Below are 20,325 nucleotides of genomic sequence, written 5' to 3' on the forward strand. Positions count from 1 at the left end.
TCCTAATTATTCAGCTTAATGGAAGTAAGACGGACTAATGTTTTATTCTATAGGACAAAAACGGGGCTGAACCTCGCTCGCAAAACGTTGCAGTCGTCTCAGCGGCTAATTATCACAAAATTTGTTTTCAGGTAGTTTTGACAAAACAAGAGTTACAGCCGTTTTCTGTAACCATACCTCCTCCTTAAACTGTCATCTATTGACAGCACACAGGAATTCCGTATCGTTTACCGCTTTCCCTATAAACTATGGCAAGTACATGTGACTAGGCGTAATGCTATAACGTCGTCCTCGCGGTCAATTTCAGTATGATATTTTTACATGATGCCAATATTAGACTGAGAACTAGATCGTACCGGAAAATTTCCTTTACCGCAAGATTAAATTTGGCGACACGAATGCTTTCTATCCACCCCATCGACGGACGCAGTTTCCGACAGGTAGCCTAAATATCTCATGTAAAATAAATTTAGTCGTCGACCATTACAACACTTGGAAGATAACATTTATTTAACGGGACGCATTCGATTCCAGGCCGCGGCGGCCGCTTTTCTGGTGGAGGCGAAAAGCAAAAATACCCACGTGTCCGCGATTTCGGCGCACGTTAAAGATACTCAGGTGGGCAAAATTAATCCGGAGCCCTACACTACGGCGCGCCTCATGGCCTGCGTTCCGTCCGTCAACGCGTTAAACCCTACAATCAATCACTCCATCAATTTATTCAACCTTGCCCGCCCCGCAAACGGCGGGCGCGGGCTACGTATTTCGTAGCACCAGTGATAGCAGAACGACGGCGATGGTCACGCGGCGCCACAGCGGCTGCCGGGGATATCGAAAGCATATCACGGGCAAGCGAGTGATCAGAGATGTCCGGTAACCAATAAAGGACAGGCATGCGCAAAGCGCGCCTACCACGCCAGTTCCTTGAGCCTCGACGCGGCACGCGCTGGCTGCAGATGGCGCAGCAAAGCAGTTTTGCGCCGATCGGCCACGCGCTGCACATCCCGCAAACGTTTGCTGGCGACTGTACATGTAACCAAATAAAGCAATGTATTAGCAATTTCCTCCTGCAAGAATTTTGTTAAATCGATGAGTATTAGCTGAGAAATCGTAAATAAAAAACAACGCATTGTAGTCACGCCGTATTTCCTCCTCCTTTCAACTTTTTCTTCGCTGTTGTCGGCGCAATTGCCTTCCCTCCCAAGATGCTGCGCTCCTCAGCGGTGACGTACTTCCGCTATTGCGCTCCTCAGACTGCCGTCTGCTACGGGCAAGCTCTTTCGGCCTTTTCGTCTTTCTTGACACCATGGACATGGATCCCGCACTCCTCTCAAGTCTGGGAAAGCGAACGAAAGACCTAGCCACATGTGTGCGGCCTGGCCTTGCCCTTTCGCGGTGTACGTTGCTGCAGTTGCTATCGGTGGCGCGTGACTTTTTATCGGCGGCGAACTCGCAGCCGCACGGGGAGAATCGTGCGCTCGTTCCCTTTGATGCACCGCGGACTGTTTATTCAAAAAGCCGCCTCAGATGTGGCCCCGCTGGTGCCGGGTCTTATTTTGCGGCGGTGGTAATTCCTACCGGCGGTGTGAAAAAGACATTTTTAACCGACACAGAACCCGTGCACAAAACGCGCCGGGTCGGATCGCTTTATCAGTGGCAATCAACGGGAAGGCGCAGAGCAAACCAGCGGCGCACTCGAGCAGCAAGCACCCGTGTTCTGACAAGCTGCACCCATGTGTTGCATTCAACACTGACGGGAAAGCGTTTGTTTGCACTCGTTTGGATAGTCGTAATATGTCCAAGCACTCTGGCACTCTGCTAGCAGATCAGCCGGCGAGTCATTTCGCAAAACATTCGACAGATGGCGCCGTATGCATTAGCGTGTCGCTACGGAAAACTGATGAGACGCTGTACTAAAATTCCCCTCGCGGTGTTTACGTAGCGGGACGCAAAAATTTAGCGTTTAGCGCATGCAAAGCCAACAAACACTGTACTAAAACTGTCTATTAGCAGCAAAATAGCGTGCGTACGTGAGGCCGTAATATGGCGGCAAGTAGCGCGAGATGGAGGAAAGATTTTTTGCTTCCGATGAACCAAGTTCTTTGTCCCTGTCTTTTAAAGCAAAGCTTTTTACCTCTACCCCCCAAGGGTTCTTTCGCGACCGTTGGTGTCACCAGAAAACTCCAGCGAACAAATAAAAGAATTTACTGGCACTGCCGGGAATCGAACCTGGAACTAACAGACTAACAAAGCGAGAGCCCGTCGTCTTACCGATTTAGCTACGAGCCCACACGAAGAGAGGGAAGACAGGTGGTGTACTCACTAAGTACATCTACGGGTTTACCCTCTTCGTTCTCGCTGAATGCCACGTAAAAGCGTCACGCGACCACTCATGCCCGCCTAGCGGCCCTGTGCGCACCTTGCTCATGTGCTAAGAGTCACAAAAATTAAAGGAAGCTCACACCAATGCATGGCATCTCATTTCTAGTACGCCAATGTGCTAAAGCCTGTGGCCTCCAGTGTTTACGCAAAAAATCACAGCTCCTTGTCGTCCGCCCTCACGCCAAATCAAGGAATACATTCAAATACTCCTTGATGGCCAGACCATCACTCGAAGCCCCAGCATCAAGATCCTGGGACTACATCTCGAGGCTAACACCAAAAGGGACGTCTCCTTGCATCGCCTCAAAAACAGCATTAATCAAATCATACACATGATCAGGCGACTTGCCACCAAGAAGCGAGGCCTAAAGGAATCCGGTACCTTTCGATTAATTGAAAATTTTGTCCTCTCGAGAGTCACTTACGTCAACCCCATGTCTTCTTCTCGACAAGGAAGACATAGAGATGCCTTATATAATGATTAGAAAGGTGGTCGAGCAGGCCATTGGTCTTCTCATGAGTGCGTCCACACAGAGGCTGCTTAGCACGGGACTCCACAACACTGTGGAAGAGCTGATAGAAGGCCATCTTTCAAACCAGAAGGTCCAACTCAGCCGCATGCTTCACCAGATTGGCTGGGCAGCCCAGAATGTCACTCCGCTTGACGTACTCCCAGACTCTTGGCGACTAAAATAAAGATGCTCCCTTTGCTTAGAAATATGAACCCCTCACATGACGAGGTTCACCGAAAAGCACGGGCTCAAGCGCTAAACACCACCCTCGGTGGGGATAACGCAGTTATTTACACAGACGCCTGCAAATCTAGGGTAGCAATACGCAATCATCGTGGCTACCTCCAGAACCAACCTCCTTGCGTGTACCTCGCTTAGGACCCAAGAAATGACGGCAGCAGAAGAGGCAGCCATCACTTTGGCTCTCACTCAACCAGGGGTTCGGAGGGTAGTCACCGATTTCCAGCAAGACTACTGGAATTACCAGTCGGGTTGGGTGTCCTGACCTGCACTGCGCGTGCTAAAAAACCCCTCCCCAAACGGTTACATTCAGCTCATCTGGACACCCCCTCACGCTTCAATGAAGGGCAACAAATTAGCCCAACCAACAAGCCTGCGCTTTTACCTCCCGTGCTATGGAGCTGCGCGAGGACAGTCACCCGCTTGTCACGTTCAAGGAGATAACCCAGCATTATCGCCGTCTGAGACAGACCGTACCTTCGCCTTACCGTGACCTTTCCAAAGAACAACAAACTACCCAACGACTCATACAATCAGGGCTCCTTCCCACATCCTACGCGTCTTCACTTAATGCATCCGAATCGCTACGACGCTGAATGTAAATTTTGCTCAGAAGTAGGAACACTCCGCCCCGTAATCGGGGTGTGCGACTTTAGCCCTAAGCACCCTCCTTTCTTTCTGTCAACTACCCAACAAGAGCAATGGGAGATGCTGCTGTCCACCCCCTCTCTACCTACCCAACTTCAGCGGGTGGACGGAACACAGGCCGCGCGGAGTGCATATGGGCCCCACAGAAGAAGGAATCACTCCCCAAGGCTGCACTCTGGGCCGTTCAGAAATTTGAACAGAAGTATTTCTTCCTCTTCCATCTCAGCCGCAAGTCTCGTCGCCTCCGTCCGCGGCGCAGAGACGGAGAAGTCAGATCGTCTAACACCTGGTTGGAGCTTACTTTGATTTTATAAAAGCAAAGTTTCCACTCTTGCTACACCAATACAACTCAACCAAACACCGTTCATGCATCATGCATTGATTTAACCTTACCAAGAAGATCTCTTTGAAGTAATAAATGGTGTGGTTAAGTGCATTTCACTTCTCTCTGGTTTTACTATTTGTAGGGCGATGTGAGTGATTTTAAGTGACGTCGCTTGAGTAATCGTTATGGGTGCCGTTTACAGCTTTGCTTTCCAACCACATTCACAGGATGGATTGGCGCGATTTTTTTAAATACGTCAAGTGGATAGCACGTCGCCCTCACGCAGCTCTGTATCTTCGTAACATCGCTGACTGTCCGAACGAAGCTTGTAGCTAAGCCAAGGCAGCGACCGAAGCTGTGTGTGTACATCGCCTGCTGTGTTGTGGACGCGTTCGTTTCGCGATAAAATGCGACGTCGTACTTCTGCGGGTGGATATTGCTTCCCATGGTCTGGATTATCTTTCTCGAGCGACGTACTACTCAACCTCGCATGGGATACGTGCAGTGTGCCTGGCACGTACCTTCTCGGCCTTCTCGGCTTGCGCGCTAGAGTTAAGTGACTTGCTGTTCGTCCCCGCAAACCGGGTGCGAGGTGAGTGCCGAATTTACGACGGGCAGGAGGAAGCAACCGATCGTCTGTCAATCGCGGTTCAGTCTTGCAACGCTTGTTGTGACGTTGTGTTCGTTCGAAACGCATCTCTGGATTGTTTTGAAGTTGAATAAAATGTATGCGTCAAACCCGGGCATTCGGCTCAGGGCGTTCTCTGCGATTGCACGAAAGAAGTGCCACGGGGCTTCGACGCTTTCTTTATGGTACGTACTCACGTAAGATAATATCAATGTCGTGTTATGGCCGTCATTCAATACAAACGGTTAAGCGTTTGTTTACACTTGTTTCGTTTGTCGTAAACTGTCCAAGCACTCGTTTCGTTTGTCGTAAACTGTCCAAGCAGCCGGCGAGCCGACGCTGAGCAGACGACACATCTCTTTGCCGGAAGTGCATGAAAAAGACACCCAATAGGAGGATGTCTACCTCATGACGAACATCTGGGAATCGATGACGTAGACATGCGAAGATGGCGGCGTCCAAAAACACGCAGGGAAGGGTGAGAAAAGGGCGACAAACTTTGCAACAAAAGTGTGAGCTTTCCGCTGCATGTAAAAGAGTAATACTTGGCACAGCTGACGTTGACGACCCAATCTAACGATTGCGCTAGTTCATTTAATGTGCTCAAAACGCCTTTCAGTGCCCCTTAAAATGTAAATAATGTGTACAGAAAACCAAGGAGGTTGTATAAATACAACCTCCTTTCAGAAAACATCATTCAATGGAACTGCAGAGGCCTCCTTCAAAATCTTGATGATGTGAATGAGATGCTGCATGCTAATCAGCCAAGTGTCATGTGTCTCCAAGAAACACACCGCAATTCCAAACAAACGAATTTCTTAAATAGGTACATGGTATTCAGAAAGGACAGGGTTGGCTGCACACACTCTTCGGGTGGTGTGGCCATTGTGGCCCGGAAATCCTTAGAATGCCACTCTGGCACTTTGAATACTGTCCTTAAAGCTGCAGCCATGGGCACAATATTTAATAGGTTGATAACGGTGTGCTCCATTTCCATTTCTCCCGATCTTGCACTTTCCAGCTCTGACTTCAAGGCGCTGGTTGACCAGCTGCCAGAACCATACATCCTCACAGGCGACCTGAATGCGCACAATTCTCTCTGGGGCTCATCTCTCCCGGATGCCCGAGGTCGCCTGATAGAGAAGTTTTTAACATCCTCTGGAGCATGCCTTTTCAACAAGAAACAGCCTACATACCATAACATGGGACACAACATACACTGATATCTTGACTTGGCTATTGGTTCCGCAGTTCTCTTTTCTTGTTTGAATGGGGCGTGGGCACGGACCCATATGGTAAGATAAACTAAGATAAGATAAGATAAGATAAGATAAGATAATCTTTATTTTCTCCAGAAGAAACTGGAAGATCGTCCGGGCTAAAAGCTGCTGAAGAGAGCTTGACAGTGGCCCGGAAAACCTCACTTGGCAGGGTTCATGCTGGTACCACACCACATCCTTGCCAAATCAGCAAGCCGTTGCTGAGAACAGCACCCCCGCAGAACAACTGCGAATACTTTCAATGCCTGGCCCAAATTTTAAAAGAATGAACCGTAACCAGAAATACAATTTCGCAATGCGAACACTTCAGTCTCTCGCTGACACATTGCCCGATTGTCAACCTGACATCTTTGCACAACGCCTTCGGCTCTTGGGAGACTTGGACAGCACTTGGCTCAAAGGAGGTGAAGAGAAAGAGAGGGACAACTCCACATATTTAGCCACCAGCAGTGACAGTGAGTGCGACACACGAGCAGCTCAAAATCCTCATGTTCAAGCCGTTGAAGTTGGAAACCTGCAGGAGAAAGCTGAGGAACCTGAAAATCCGGGTCAAGCAGTTGTGGTCGAAAACGTGCTGGAGAACGCTCAGGAACCTAACAATCCTGGTCAAGCCATTGCGGTCGAAATCGTACAGGAGAAAGCTGAAGAAACAGGGAAATACTGTGCGATAAAGCTTCCAGAGGTGAAAAGCAGAGGACGTCCTCCCAAGCGCATTCGCCAACGAAAAATGAACAAGAAGAGAGAACAGGAAGGTCCTATGCCTTTCCAGGACTTATCAACAAAGTCTCAAGAAATATGTAAGACAATATGACTTTTGCAAGTTTTCTGGAAGTGCACAATCATTACTTACAAGGAATGCAAAAAAACATTTGTAGCTTACTTTTTGTCAGACGCATAATTTTTAAGAACTTCTTTTAAACTTGCACTAGCTACGTTACTCAGGAAGATTAATCTGGCGAAATGTTTTTTAGTGCCATGGCTTGTCATGTTTGTACATTATGTTCTGGATATTTTTTTTTCAGTGCTCCTAACTGGTATTGCTGACAAGGAGGCTGCAGCACGTGTTTTAAATGAAGGGGGAATCCTCGACGGGAGTGATATTGTAGTGCGACCTGAGGAGTTGCCAAGCGCTCTCCTAGACCACCGGGTACCATTGCGAAAGGTGAAGAAATACTTCACCGCGGAAGCATGGCGGTTGCTCTGCGCACAGTGCAAGAAGAAGGATGATGGGGAAATAAAAATGATCTCATGTGATCAGTGCTTGGAATGGTTTCACTGGTAAGTATGGGGTTGTGTAAGTTGATAATTTACGTTCTATATGTTTTTCTCTTCTACATTTTATTACAGGCCGTGTGTTAAAGTGAAGAAGGAAGACATAAAGCGTCACTGGTTCTGCATTGCTCACACATGGATACTTCCTTCATTTCATTTCGGGCGAACCAACACTTTCATTCAGACTGTGTGGGACTCCTTAGTTTGAAGACCCGAGCTAGGAGGCTTACACTTGTTAAAGCCGGAATTTGTTTCTGATCTGGTAGGTGTGAAAAAGATGCTGACATCGCCCTGCCACACATAAAGAATAAAACTGGTGATTTCCATTTCTTGTGTGTCGGCGTCATTTCGTCATGTCGGGTCAGGCTTGCGAACCCTAAACGTACATGTAATGTGGCAAAGCCACCTTTTTGCATAGTAAGCAAGTGCTGACAAAATCGAGAAAAGAATGACGGGGTGAGTTTTGGGGGAGGCTTCGCGGACCCCTGAAATGCTCTCGCGGACCCCCTTGGGTTTGCGGCCCCCATTTGAGAACCACTGGTTTAGGCTATCAGTCAACGTAGCCCTCCATAAACGTGTTAATTCTAAAAATAGGTCGGGTGCTTACATCCAACAGCATTAATTGGAAGGCTATATAAGAGCACCGCCATCCATGGTGGGTTTGATGCGATCGCAACTCGCGCGCATCTGAACTGGGTTGGCTATGCACATTGTTTAGAGTACGTAAGCCGGGATAAAAAATACGTGAAAAATATAACCTAGGTTTTTTTTATATATATACAGCTGAACGCTCTTTAGCCGCTCGAAATTTCCCATCGGTGGTAAGGGAAATGGTAAGGCTGGTAAGGGCGTAATGTGGCATACCGCATGTTCACAGGTAGCAGCAATCGTAGGTAAAAAAAAAAAGCTTTATCCGGTTCTATGTCTTGCTTTGCACCCATAACATCAGCTACGCTTTCTTTTTATTGCCACACGGAGCGCGAATGTTGACGAAAAGCCATTTTGAGGAGCGTTTTACGGTTCTCATTTCAATCATCGGCTCCGCGCCCCCTGGAGCGACGGAAAACGACGAAACGGCTGCTTCGGAATTCTGCAAAACGCTCTCCCCGGGCGATTGGGACGGCCGGAGCAACGGCGCGCCGCTGGTTGTTTTGGCTGCCGCATTGGCGCGTCAGTCGCGTCGTGCGTAGGTCCCTAGGGACCTTAGTCGTGCGTATAATGGCTTCCGCCGGACTGCACAACGTCGTGCGTATAAAGTCAGTCACCAGCGAGACCCCCGTGTCCTCGTGCGCTCGCGCGGCCGCGCAGCCTGTGACCATGTCGATCGGGCTGCTGCGCGAGGAGTGGTGCTCGATCCAGCGATGTCGCTGAAGCTGCTGCTACATGTCATCAAGCATACACCTCTTGTACCAAGCAGTCATTGCCTAACCGTGCTGTTCGCTTCCCTTGTTCCATCTATTCAACATTTTCAAGCGTCGCAGCATGAAAACAGCGTGCTCAGCACTGGATAAGTTGTCGCTTCGTCGCGCACAGCTCCGCCCACCACTATTCCACTAAATCTATTAAAACACAGCACTCGATTTTTGCCGGCCTCCATCAGCTATTTTCCTGCGCAGGGACACAAAGTGAAACGCCCCGTAGGCTGCTCGTCGTTGTATGGCACTCATTCCTGCCCCATCCCCCGAACCACTGGCCTTCACTTGTCGCGACGCAAACCAACATCACTAAATCTCAAGCGCTGCTTCATGCCATTGTGATGCCTTCACTGCCCTGCTTGTTTAATTGCATTGCTAGCTGTGCACCTGTTAAGTTCGGGCTCCGCATGTAATTAATTAAGGCCGCTGGGGGCTCATCAATCCGCGTCGCCTCCGTGGGTAGCTGTTTTCCCGTGTCCCTTTCATGTAGCCGCACGGACGCCAAGTTCGGAGACGCGGAGAGCGTGTGTTGTGCCCGTCCTTTTGTGTGTCAAAGGACGGGGGCGATTAGCCTGAGTATCTCTGTCGCGTCGGAGGCGGCTGGGTCATTCGGCATAACAAGCTGACGGGAAGCCAGATTATCGTATCTCTTAGTGTTGAAAGCGCGCGCGGTGTAAGTTTGGAAAATCTTCGACTCCGGCGGCGGCGTTGGTCGTTGATGGGTCAATCGCCTCGGAGACCACCGAGTGTGCCTGGAGCGCGTCTTCCGGTGGGACTGGAGGCAGGCGGCGGCGCCCTTCGTCTGGGAGGGAATTAGCAACCCTCATTGTCCCGCCGCGTGCGCAGACGCACGGCATCGCGGGAGGCGCCGCGCGGAGGGAGGTCAGCAGTGCGAGGACCGCTCCGGGCCCTCGGCTTGGCTTTTGTGCAGATGCCGCCCGCTGAACGTAATGTGTGTCCACTTAGGCCACAGATGTCCTGTATTTGCTTGTCGGGTGCTATGGCGTTCGTGGGAAACGCACTATGAGTGTGTAAGAGAGAGTGTTAGGTCACGTGACCGCAGGTGGGGACATGTGTGTGATTGGCTGGTTCCTGTGGCCAATCAATGGTTTGTAATAATTGTTTTGAAAGGTTTTTCTCTCTTTCTTGAACACCCCAGTTATCTTTGTGATGTTCTTTTCCCCGGGGCTTCTCCTCCAAGCCGCAGCAGCGCTGAGGATCTGACCCCGGGTATCCTCAACCGACAGACTCAGCCTCCGATCAAAACTGTATACATTTATTTACAGCCCGGCGGGCGACTAAAAAACAGGACTCACGCGGAGCTCGAAGACGGCGGGCCGAGCTCTCCTGCGCCCGGACCGCGTCTCTCGATGCCGTCTCCTTGTCTTCCTCCTCCCTCCACCCTGACGCTGGGGGCTAGGGAAGAGGGAAAAGCGAGTCCTTCGTGGGGGTCCAACCCGATGTGGTGGCCATTAGCGCATCCGGTGGTAGCAGGCGCGACCTTCATCGGAATGCACGGCGTTTCAAAGCGGCGCGCGACACGTGCGTTTCATTTGTGCGCTGCTCGTCCCACGGCCCGCGCCACTTCGTGCGTCGAAGCGCCCGACACTGCGCCAGTTATCTTCGTGATGTTCTTTTCCCCGGGGCTTCTCCTCCAAGCCGCAGTAGCGCTGAGGATCTCACACCGGGTATCTTCAACCGACAAACTCAGCCTCCGATACAAAACTGCACATTTATTTACAGCCCGGCGGGCGATTAAAAAACAGTACTCGCGCGGAGCTCGAAGACGGCGGACCGAGCTCTCCCGCGCCCGGACCGCGTCTCTCGTCTTCATCCCCTCGTCTTGCCGCTGGGGCCGGGGAAGGGGGAAGAGCGAGTCCTTCGTGGGGGTCCAACCCCATGTGGTGGCCATTTAGCGCATCCGGTGCGGGCAGGCGGGACCTTCCTCGGAATGCGCGACGTTTCAAGGCGCCGCGCGACACGTGCGTTTCATTACCGCACCAGTTGGTGTGCCGAAATGCCCGACACCTCCACCGCCACTGTGAAACATAACTTTCGGAATGTTTCACACACAACACACGCACATCACACACCCTTTTGGCACGCGCACCATCGTTCCTTCAGTTGACGACAGAACAATAGCACGGCCAGTGCCCCTTGACACTGGCTGCAGGTCACCATGACAAAGTAGCCACGATCCTCACATAGCTCATTCAGAGCGAGCGGCCTTTAGAAGGCGGTACGCACCGGCCGTCGTCGTCCGAAAAGACCCTTGCCATGCGGCGCACCCCATCGCACAACAGTAACAGGGCCCCCTCTCCTCCCCGCTTTCTCGCTCGTGAAGGGACCGCTGCTGCCTCGTCGGCCTGCGTTGCAGCCACGCTGCACTGCGGTGAAGCTGGCTGACGCTTCCTCCCCTTTTTGTCCGAACACCCAAGTTCAGCCAATCCTGAGCTCGGAGCGCCGTGCTCCACTACGCACCGCTGGTCAGCGTAAGCAGCAAAGGGCTGCTTAGCGGCCACATCAACGCTCACATTGGCTGTCCCTTCAGCTACGGCTACAGTCCTACCTGCAACGGCCTGCGGCTGCATTACATAAGCAGCCGTACCCTTATTTCAGTTTCCTCTGTCAGTTCGCTCGAGTTTCCCATGGCAATCACATTTCCGCGACATGACATCTGGGTATCTCGAGAAACACGAGATGCAGTGTGCGTGACACCAACTGCATCCTCGCGCGATTCCCGTTCTGCTGCATTCTGCAAAGCAACGGGCCGCTCGCCCACGCTCCCAGAATGTTCTCCGTCTCCGCACGGTGCGACGACGGGCTCACACTCGACTGAAGCCAGCCCCTTCACAACGGCAGATTTACGAACTTCACAGTTCTTCCGCTCCTTCCTGTGCGAACCCTCGTGTTCGGCCGCTACTACACCACCGTGCGCGCACGAAGCGCCGTTCTCTATCACACACCGTTGTGTGACGCAAGGAGTAGAGAAGGGCTCATCGGCCACATGAACGGGAACATGCGACGCAGCTGAGGCTGTTTCTCTTGCTACCAGCTTTTTCACCGGCATGCGCACACTCTCATTCACCTTTGACTGCCTGTCATCTCCCAATGCAGCCTCGCGCGTAACACTTTCCTTGACCTCCCTCTTCATGTGGGTGAAGTTTACTACGCGGGATGCTTCAGTATCCTGCTCCACGGTTGCAGGAAAACTGAACGCCCACGAAGGAACGCGCGCCACTATCCTCTCTTCGCCTATCCCGCGTGACTCTGATAGTGCCGAATCCCGCGAAACAAGAGGCTCACGCACGCCCAGTGAATGGACTCCACACCGCACATCTTTCGGCGTACTGGCGCACCCCAGTCCACTCTCTCCCTCAGCGCCGAACATTACTCGTTGAGCAATCGGTGAGGCAGGAACATTGTTAGCTCTCTTGAAACGTTCACTCTTCGAACGTTCCGCTGCTAACTCTGCCTCAGCGATTCTCAATTTCGCCTGCAATAGCGCCTTCTGCTCAGCGAACGACATTGCAATGCTTGCTGTCCCTGCAACGTTCATGCACGCTTCCTAATCCTCATCATTATCTCGCGGCTACACCTAGATAGCCGCCAGATGTCATGGTGAACCGCAGACCCAGCATCAAACGAGACACTGACCTGCCTAGCTCGGCGCCTGTAGAGATGCCGCACCGGTGCAGATGGGGTATCCATTTGTGCGCCGCTCTCTCCGCCGAGGTGTCCACCAAACAATCGCCCGCTGACTTTTCGCCTGCCGACAGCTCGCTGCTCCTGCCGCTCCTCGTTCAGTGGGCTGCTGATGCCTCCACTGACCGCTGGTCAAGCTGCTTCTCCCCCGCTCAGCAGGCCGCAGACACTGCCTCGGTCTCCGATGAGAAGTTCGCAGAGCGCCGGTCGAGCCGCTTCTCCACCTGGGTGGCGAGCACGCTGCTCCTGCCGATCTCGTTCAGCAGACGGTGATTTCTCCGCGTGCCCCGTCCGTCGAGGGCCCGTCTCGCCCGCCGGCCGGCTGAGTCGTCACTGTTGAAGATCCTGCCGACTGCGCCAGTTATCTTTGTGATGTTCTTTTCCCCGGGGCTTCTCCTCCAAGCCGCAGCAGCGCTGAGGATCTGACCCCGGGTATCCTCAACCGACAGACTCAGCCTCCGATCAAAACTGTATACATTTATTTACAGCCCGGCGGGCGACTAAAAAACAGGACTCACGCGGAGCTCGAAGACGGCGGGCCGAGCTCTCCTGCGCCCGGACCGCGTCTCTCGATGCCGTCTCCTTGTCTTCCTCCTCCCTCCACCCTGACGCTGGGGGCTAGGGAAGAGGGAAAAGCGAGTCCTTCGTGGGGGTCCAACCCCATGTGGTGGCCATTAGCGCATCCGGTGGTAGCAGGCGCGACCTTCATCGGAATGCACGGCGTTTCAAAGCGGCGCGCGACACGTGCGTTTCATTTGTGCGCTGCTCGTCCCACGGCCCGCGCCACTTCGTGCGTCGAAGCGCCCGACAACCCCCTTTTTGGAGGCGGGGTTTTTGCTATCAAAACCGGAGTGTTGGGTTTTGTCGAGGGTCGGTCGAGAGGAGATCTAGTTCAGTATAGATCTCGGCCGAACAGGCTGCTGCTGTCAGAGTGACAATGTAACCGTCACTCTGACCTGATGTAAAGTTGGAGTTTTGTAAATATTGTAAATAAACCTAATATCTAGCAAGGAAGGCAGTCCTCATCCCTCACCCGCTCCAAGCATCGGTCGTCGGTCATCGGAGCGAGTCGAGATCGTCCTCTCGGCTCGCGCATCAAAAGAACATCACTATTTCGTCTCCATCAGTTCGCCAAGAAGATGGAGAGGCGAAATTTAACTGGCGCAGTCGACAGGATGACCACGACCATGGGCTGGAGCTGGTGGGGCATTGCGGAGAGACTCCTTCAACGCAAGGTTCGGCTCCGACCAACGACGAGCCAGACTCCAAGCATCGACGGGGCGCCACCTCAGCGGGAGGCCTCGTGAGCTTCGGCTCAGTGCGGCAGCAGCTGCGATTCAACGGCAACGGGGCGACACCTCAGCGGGCGACCTCGTGGGCTCTGGCCCAGGGCGGCGTAAGCCGCAGTTCAACGGGGCGACACCTCAGCGGGAGGCCTCGTGGGCTTCGGCCCAGGGCGGCGTAAGCCGCAGTTCAACGGGGCGACACCTCAGCGGGAGGCCTCGTGGGCTCCGGCCCAGGGCGGCGTAAGCCGCGGTTCAACGGGGCCGGGGCGACACCTCAGCGGGAGGCCTCGTGGGCTCTGGCCCAGGGCGGCGTAAGCCGCAGTTCAACGGGGCGACACCTCAGCGGGAGGCCTCGTGGGCTCCGGCCCAGGGAGCACGGACCCATCCCAGCGGCGAGAGCGGCGCATCGGGTCGACGAGCTGCTGCATCAGCGACACTGCGACCCGGCCGAACCTGGAGCGGGCACAGGTGGGCCCTGACTTGCTTTCTCCAGGTTTACCATGGCCACTATGCTAACGGGATGTCGCGGCACCGACCGCAAGGTTAGTGCCATTGTGCTCGAAACTGAGGAGTTGAGAGCTGAATTAGCTCTCAAAAATGCCCAGCACGCTTTAGAAAAAGCAAGGCTAGTGGGTAGTCGGGGCGCGGATAGCCCGATCGGATGGACGGCTGAGGAGCTCAGTGCTCAATTAGCCCAAGGAAGAGCGGAGATCGCTTACGAAAAAGCGAAGCTTCGCAGAATTGGTAAACTCGCAGAGGACACCGGTGTCTTCACAGTGTTTGTTCCCTCGTGGGCGCTTCGAACGCCACAGGATGAGGAGAGTGGGAATGCAGTTGGGGTGGCTGAAGCCACTCTAGTTGTAGAGCAACCCCATAACGTTTCCACTGCTGCAGATGAGATCATGGAATCTCGTGAGACAGATGTCTTAGCTGCAGCAATTCTTTCTGTGGCGGCGGGCAATGTTGCCGTGGCCGCGCAGGGAAGTGTTCAGAGTATCATCGCCCCATGCGCCGGCATAGAGTCCGCGGCTGATCGCGAGGAGCCCCTCTTAGATGAGATGGTGCAAAGATCGAGCGTAGCTGTAGAAAGCATGGTCATCTCAGAGGAGGCAGAGGAAGCGCAAGGGTCATGCAAGGGCAGCGGAACGGCGCGCCTAATCGTTGAGCTTCCGTGTGCAAAGCATGAATGCGCAGGGGGTCCGCGGCGTCTTTCGCGTAGGTCGATTCCGACGGGCCCGAGAACGCGGAAGGCGGCGGCAGGTGTGACGGCGCAGGTGCGACAACGTCGTACGCGTTACCGCCGCGTAGGGTGTTCCTTTTCTCCCCGGAGCACGGGACACCGCGAGCCACACCAGGGTTTGTTCGGAATCAGCTGGTGGTGCATGAAACGGAATCAGCTTCCGTGCGACGGTCGGTGTGTGCCGCCGTGGAAAGGGGTGTTAGCGCTGAATAGTGTGCAGTGCTAGGCAGAACGGGTCAGTGTTGTTTGTCACACACTTAGTTGTTAGCGTATTTTTTTTCTCTAGGTGTGCAGGGATCGCTCAGATGAGGATTACTGTTAGTTTTACCTGTACTGTCGTTCTTCCCCTTGTAGTTAGTATTTTTTGGTGTGTTTGTGCATGGGTTGGTTGTGTTCAGCTGTCTTTAGGCGTGTGATTTACGAGTAGCGCAGCTTGGCGGTTTTAACTGTCTCCTTGAGAAGTAGAGCCGAGCAGCGGTTACAGCACGGTAGGGAGTTTACCTCTGGGTACAATGGCGAGTGCCTTCCTTTATTTGCGCTCGTTGGCATGTGGTCATGGTGGGCCATGGAATGTGCAGGTAGGGCCCACTTGTGGCGCTTGTGTGCGAACTAGTGTCTGAGGTACTGAAGAGTGAACTTTCAGTACATCGCATGTGGACAGCAAGTGAACTGCAACCAGGACGAACAATCTGTGTCGCATTCCGAAAGAACCGGCGTCCGCGAGTGCGTGAAGAAACGCTGAACTTTCTTTAACGTTTTGTTATTGGTACAGGAGTAGCCTCATTTGGTACGTTTGGGTTTGTCCGGGTGTTTTTTTTCTTTCCTTAGAGTGAAAGAATGTTCCTGCATGCGCTTAACGTTTAAGAGTGGCTGGTGTCATTCATTCAGTGGTCAAGTTTGAACATTTACACCCTTCGTGGGGTTGGTTGCCTTTAATGGTAGAGGGTTTCACGAGTTTGTTCTCACGGGCCCGGTAGTTGAGCGCTTTTGTTTATTGTTTGAGGTTGCGGAAGGCACGGCCAGGCCAGGGCAGTAAGCATGCCGTGTTGTATCCGCTTCTGGTGCAGTTGGCCGGCGCGTTGTGCTGGTTAGGTTGGTGTGTACCGGGTTAATTTTGTATTGTTGTACTGTATTGTACTTTGTATTGTACTCGCGTAAGGGGTTGAGTGTTTTTTTTTAGTTCTGGCTCTGCAGTAAGACATAACGTGCAGGAGAGTTAATGTTGTACGTACAGCTAGTGTACGGACAACATTCTTAGTGCGGAGGTGTTAAGTTCGGGCTCCGCATGTAATTAATTAAGGCCGCCGGGGGATCATGTATCCGCGTCGCCTCCGCGGGTAGCTGTTTTCCCGTGTCCCTTTCATGTAGCCGCACGGACGCCAAGTTCGGAGTCGCGGAGAGCGTGTGTTGTGCCCGTCCTTTTGTGTGTCAAAGGACGGGGGCGATTAGCCTGAGTATCTCTGTCGCGTCGGAGGTGACTGGGTCATTCGGCATAACAAGCTGACGGGAAGCCAGATTATCGTATCTCTTAGTGTTGAAAGCGCGCGCGGTGTAAGTTTGGAAAATCTTCGACTCCGGCGGCGGCGTTGGTCATTGACAGGTCAATCGCCTCGGAGACCACCGAGTGGGCCTGGAGCGCGTCTTCCGGTGGGACTGGCGGCAGGCGGCGGCGCCTTTCGTCTGGGAGGGAATTAGCAACCCTCATTGTCCCGCCGCGTGCGCAGACGCACGGCGTCGCGGGAGGCGCCGCGCGGAGGGAGGTCAGCCGCGCGAGGACCGCTCCGGGCCCTCGGCTTGGCTTTTGTGCAGATGCCGCCCGCTGAACGTAATGTGTGTCCACTTAGGCCACAGATATCCTGTATTTGCTTGTCGGGTGCTATGGCGTTCGTGGGAAACGCACTATGAGTGTGTAAGAGAGAGTGTTAGGTCACGTGACCGCAGGTGGGGACATGTGTGTGATTGGCTGGTTCCTGTGGCCAATCAATGGTTTGTAATTGTTTTGAAAGGTTTTTCTCTCTTTCTTGAACACCCCCTTTTTGGAGGCGGGGTTTCTGCTATCAAAACCGGAGTGTTGGGTTTTGTCGAGGGTCGGTCGAGAGATCTAGTTCAGTATAGATCTCGGCCGAACAGGCTGCTGCTGTCAGAGTGACAATGTAACCGTCACTCTGACCTGATGTAAAGTTGGAGTTTTTGTAAATAATGTAAATAAACCTAATATCTAGCAAGGAAGGCAGTCCTCATCCCTCACCCGCTCCAAGCATCGGTCGTCGGTCATCGGAGCGAGTCGAGATCGTCCTCTCGGCTCGCGCATCAAAAGAACATCACTATTTCGTCTCCATCAGTTCGCCAAGAAGATGGAGAGGAGAAATTTAACTGCACCCGCCCTTTCTTCCTTTTCTATTGTGTTTATCTAGAGTGCTCTTCGTGAGTGGTTTTGTTTTTGTAAAATTTGTTTCTGTAAAAATTCGCAATTCTTTTTTGTAAAAATATTTTCCATTCGCTACATATTTTATTGTATCAGTGACATTTGTTCTTCCCTGTTTATTTTATTGTGACTTCTCTAGTACTGCCGTTAAACATGTGTGAACGTTCACAGTCTCTGTATGCGCCCCGCCCCTATGTAATGCCCTCCATTGGTGTCCTTTAGGAGCACTATAAAATAGAATAAATAAATAATTATTAGAATTCTACCCTGTCCGTTTGCCGCTATCGTTTCTCATCGTTCTCTTCTTGTTCGAAGCTTCACGAGAATACTGTCTCAATAACTACACCACGGTCGCCCAAACCCTGTTGTGGTGAAGAAGGGCTATCAATTTTCCGGGTAACTGTCCCAGAACGGTTGCACCCTTTCAGCATAGCATCACTGATATATCCAATGGTGTAATATCTTCTAACTAGACCAGGCAGCGGCCCAAATTTGGAGCCGAACGTTCCAACGCCGGGGATCGAGTCCGGGTGTCCTAACCACCTAACCGTATGGGTGTTGGGGAAACCGTCGCGCCCCCACGAGAAAAGGAGTTGGGTCGATGAAAGCCTCCTGGCGTCGGCTTCCACTCGAGATTCCACGTGTCGCAGCAGCAGAGTTGATGACAAATGGCTCTAGCGGTGCTGGACAATTGGAGTATTGCAGTTTTTGTTTTTAACCGGCTCAGCAACAGCTTCGGGCCAGTGTGGCCGCGTGGCACGTTTCAGTGGGCCCCTCCCATGCTTCAGGAGGGCGCGCTGTTCATTAAATAAAGTGCGTGCCTTTTAAACGCAGCGGTCACGTACCGCGAGTTCAGCGACCCTCATTTTGGCGCACGCCTAGGTCGATGAACATGGAGATTCTTGCTGTTATGAGCGGCGTTTCACCGCTGTGGTAAAAACATACCACTCGCAGGGAGATGCGAATTTTGCTGCCAGTCATCGTTAGCCGAACAAATTCACAACGGCCCATTGGCCAAGCAGACTTCTAGCTATAAACTTCCAGGGAGAAAACTGCCAACATCCATTTTCGGCCGGAACGCAAGCATGTTCGAAGCGTCATTCAAGATTGCGATGCAAAAGCAATCTGCCGCAAAAAAAAATCGCGCCAATCCATCCTGTGAATGTGGTTGGAAAGCAAAGCTGTAAACGACACCCATAACGATTACTCAAGCGACGTCACTTAAAATCACTCGCATCACTCTACAAATAGTAAAACCAGAGAGAAGTGAAATGCACTTAACCACACCATTTATTACTTCAAAGAGATCTTCTTGGTAAGGTTAAATCAATGCATGATGCATGAACGGTGTTTGGTTGAGTTGTATTGGTGTAGCAAGAGTGGAAACTTTTTTTTATAAAATCAAAGTGAGCTCCAACCAGGTGTTAGACGATCTGACTTCTCCGCCTCTGCGCCGCGGACGGAGGCGACGAGACTTGCGGCTGAGATGGAAGAGGAAGAAATACTTCTGTTCAAATTTCTGAACGGCCCAGAGTGCAGCCTTGGGGAGTGATTCCTTCTTCTGTGGGGCCCATATGCACTCCGCGCGGCCTCTGTTCCGTCCACCCGCTGAAGTTGGGTAGGTAGAGAGGGGGTGGACAGCAGCATCTCCCATTGCTCTTGTTGGGTAGTTGACAGAAAGAAAGGAGGGTGCTTAGGGCTAAAGTCGCACACCCCGATTACGGGGCGGAGTGTTCCTACTTCTGAGCAAAATTTACATTCAGCGTCGTAGCGATTCGGATTCATTAAGTGAAGACGCGTAGGATGTGGGAAGGAGCCCCAATTGTATGAGTCGTTGGGTAGTTTGTTGTTCTTTGGAAAGGTCACGGTAAGGCGAAGGTACGGTCTGTCTCAGACGGCGATAATGCTGGGTTATCTCCTTGAACGTGACAAGCGGGTGACTGTCCTCGCGCAGCTCCATAGCACGGGAGGTAAAAGCGCAGGCTTGTTGGTTGGGCGTATTTGTTGCCCTCCATTGAAGCGTGAGGGGGTGTCCAGATGAGCTGAATGTAACCGTTTGGGGAGGGGTTTTTTAGCACGCGCAGTGCAGGTCAGGACACCCAACCCGACTGGTAATTCCAGTAGTCTTGCTGGAAATCGGTGACTACCCTCCGAACCCCTGGTTGAGTGAGAGCCAAAGTGATGGCTGCCTCTTCTGCTGCCGTCATTTCTTGGGTCCTAAGCGAGGTACACGCAAGGAGGTTGGTTCTGGAGGTAGCCACGATGATGGCGTATTGCTACCCTAGATTTGCAGGCGTCTGTGTAAATAACTGCGTTATCCCCACCGAGGGTGGTGTTTAGCGCTTGACCCCGTGCTTTTCGGTGACCCTCGTCATGTGAGGGGTTCATATTTCTAAGCAAAGGGAGCATCTTTATTTTAGTCGCCAAGAGTCTGGGAGTACGTCAAGCGGAGTGACATTCTGGGCTGCCCAGCCAATCTGGTGAAGCATGCGGCTGAGTCGGACCTTCTGGTTTGAAAGATGGCCTTCTATCAGCTCTTCCACAGTGTTGTGGAGTCCCGTGCTAAGCAGCCTCTGTGTGGACGCACTCATGAGAAGACCAATGGCCTGCTCGACCGCCTTTCTAATCATTATATAAGGCATCACTATGTCTTCCTTGTCGAGAAGAAGACATGGGGTTGACGTAAGTGACTCTCGAGAGGACAAAGTTTTCAATTAATCGAAAGGTACCGGATTCCTTTAGGCCTCGCTTCTTGGTGGCAAGTCGCCTGATCATGTGTATGATTTGATTAATGCTGTTTTTGAGGCGATGCAAGGAGACGTCCCTTTTGGTGTTAGCCTCGAGATGTAGTCCCAGGATCTTGATGCTGGGGCTTGGAGTGATGGTCTGGCCATCAAGGAGTATTTGAATGTATTCCTTGATTTGGCGTGAGGGCGGACGACAAGGAGCTGTGATTTTTTACGTAAA

General features: G+C 52.3%; 1 protein-coding gene across 1 annotated transcript; it reads left to right on the top strand.

Moving 5' to 3' along the window:
• The first annotated feature begins 6,256 nt into the window (after positions 1–6,256).
• Positions 6,257–7,495, top strand: LOC144162783 (uncharacterized). Its single transcript, XM_077693446.1, has 3 exons — positions 6,257–6,812; positions 7,038–7,293; positions 7,363–7,495. The coding sequence occupies exons 1-3, from the start codon at positions 6,257–6,259 to the stop codon at positions 7,493–7,495; spliced, it is 945 nt and encodes a 314-aa protein (XP_077549572.1).
• Positions 7,496–20,325: the final 12,830 nt, after the last annotated feature.

Source organism: Haemaphysalis longicornis, unplaced genomic scaffold (genome assembly GCF_048455015.1).
Source record: "Haemaphysalis longicornis isolate Haplotype H1 unplaced genomic scaffold, Haemaphysalis longicornis Haplotype H1 scaffold_1, whole genome shotgun sequence".
Classification (NCBI taxonomy): Eukaryota; Metazoa; Arthropoda; class Arachnida; order Ixodida; family Ixodidae; genus Haemaphysalis; species Haemaphysalis longicornis.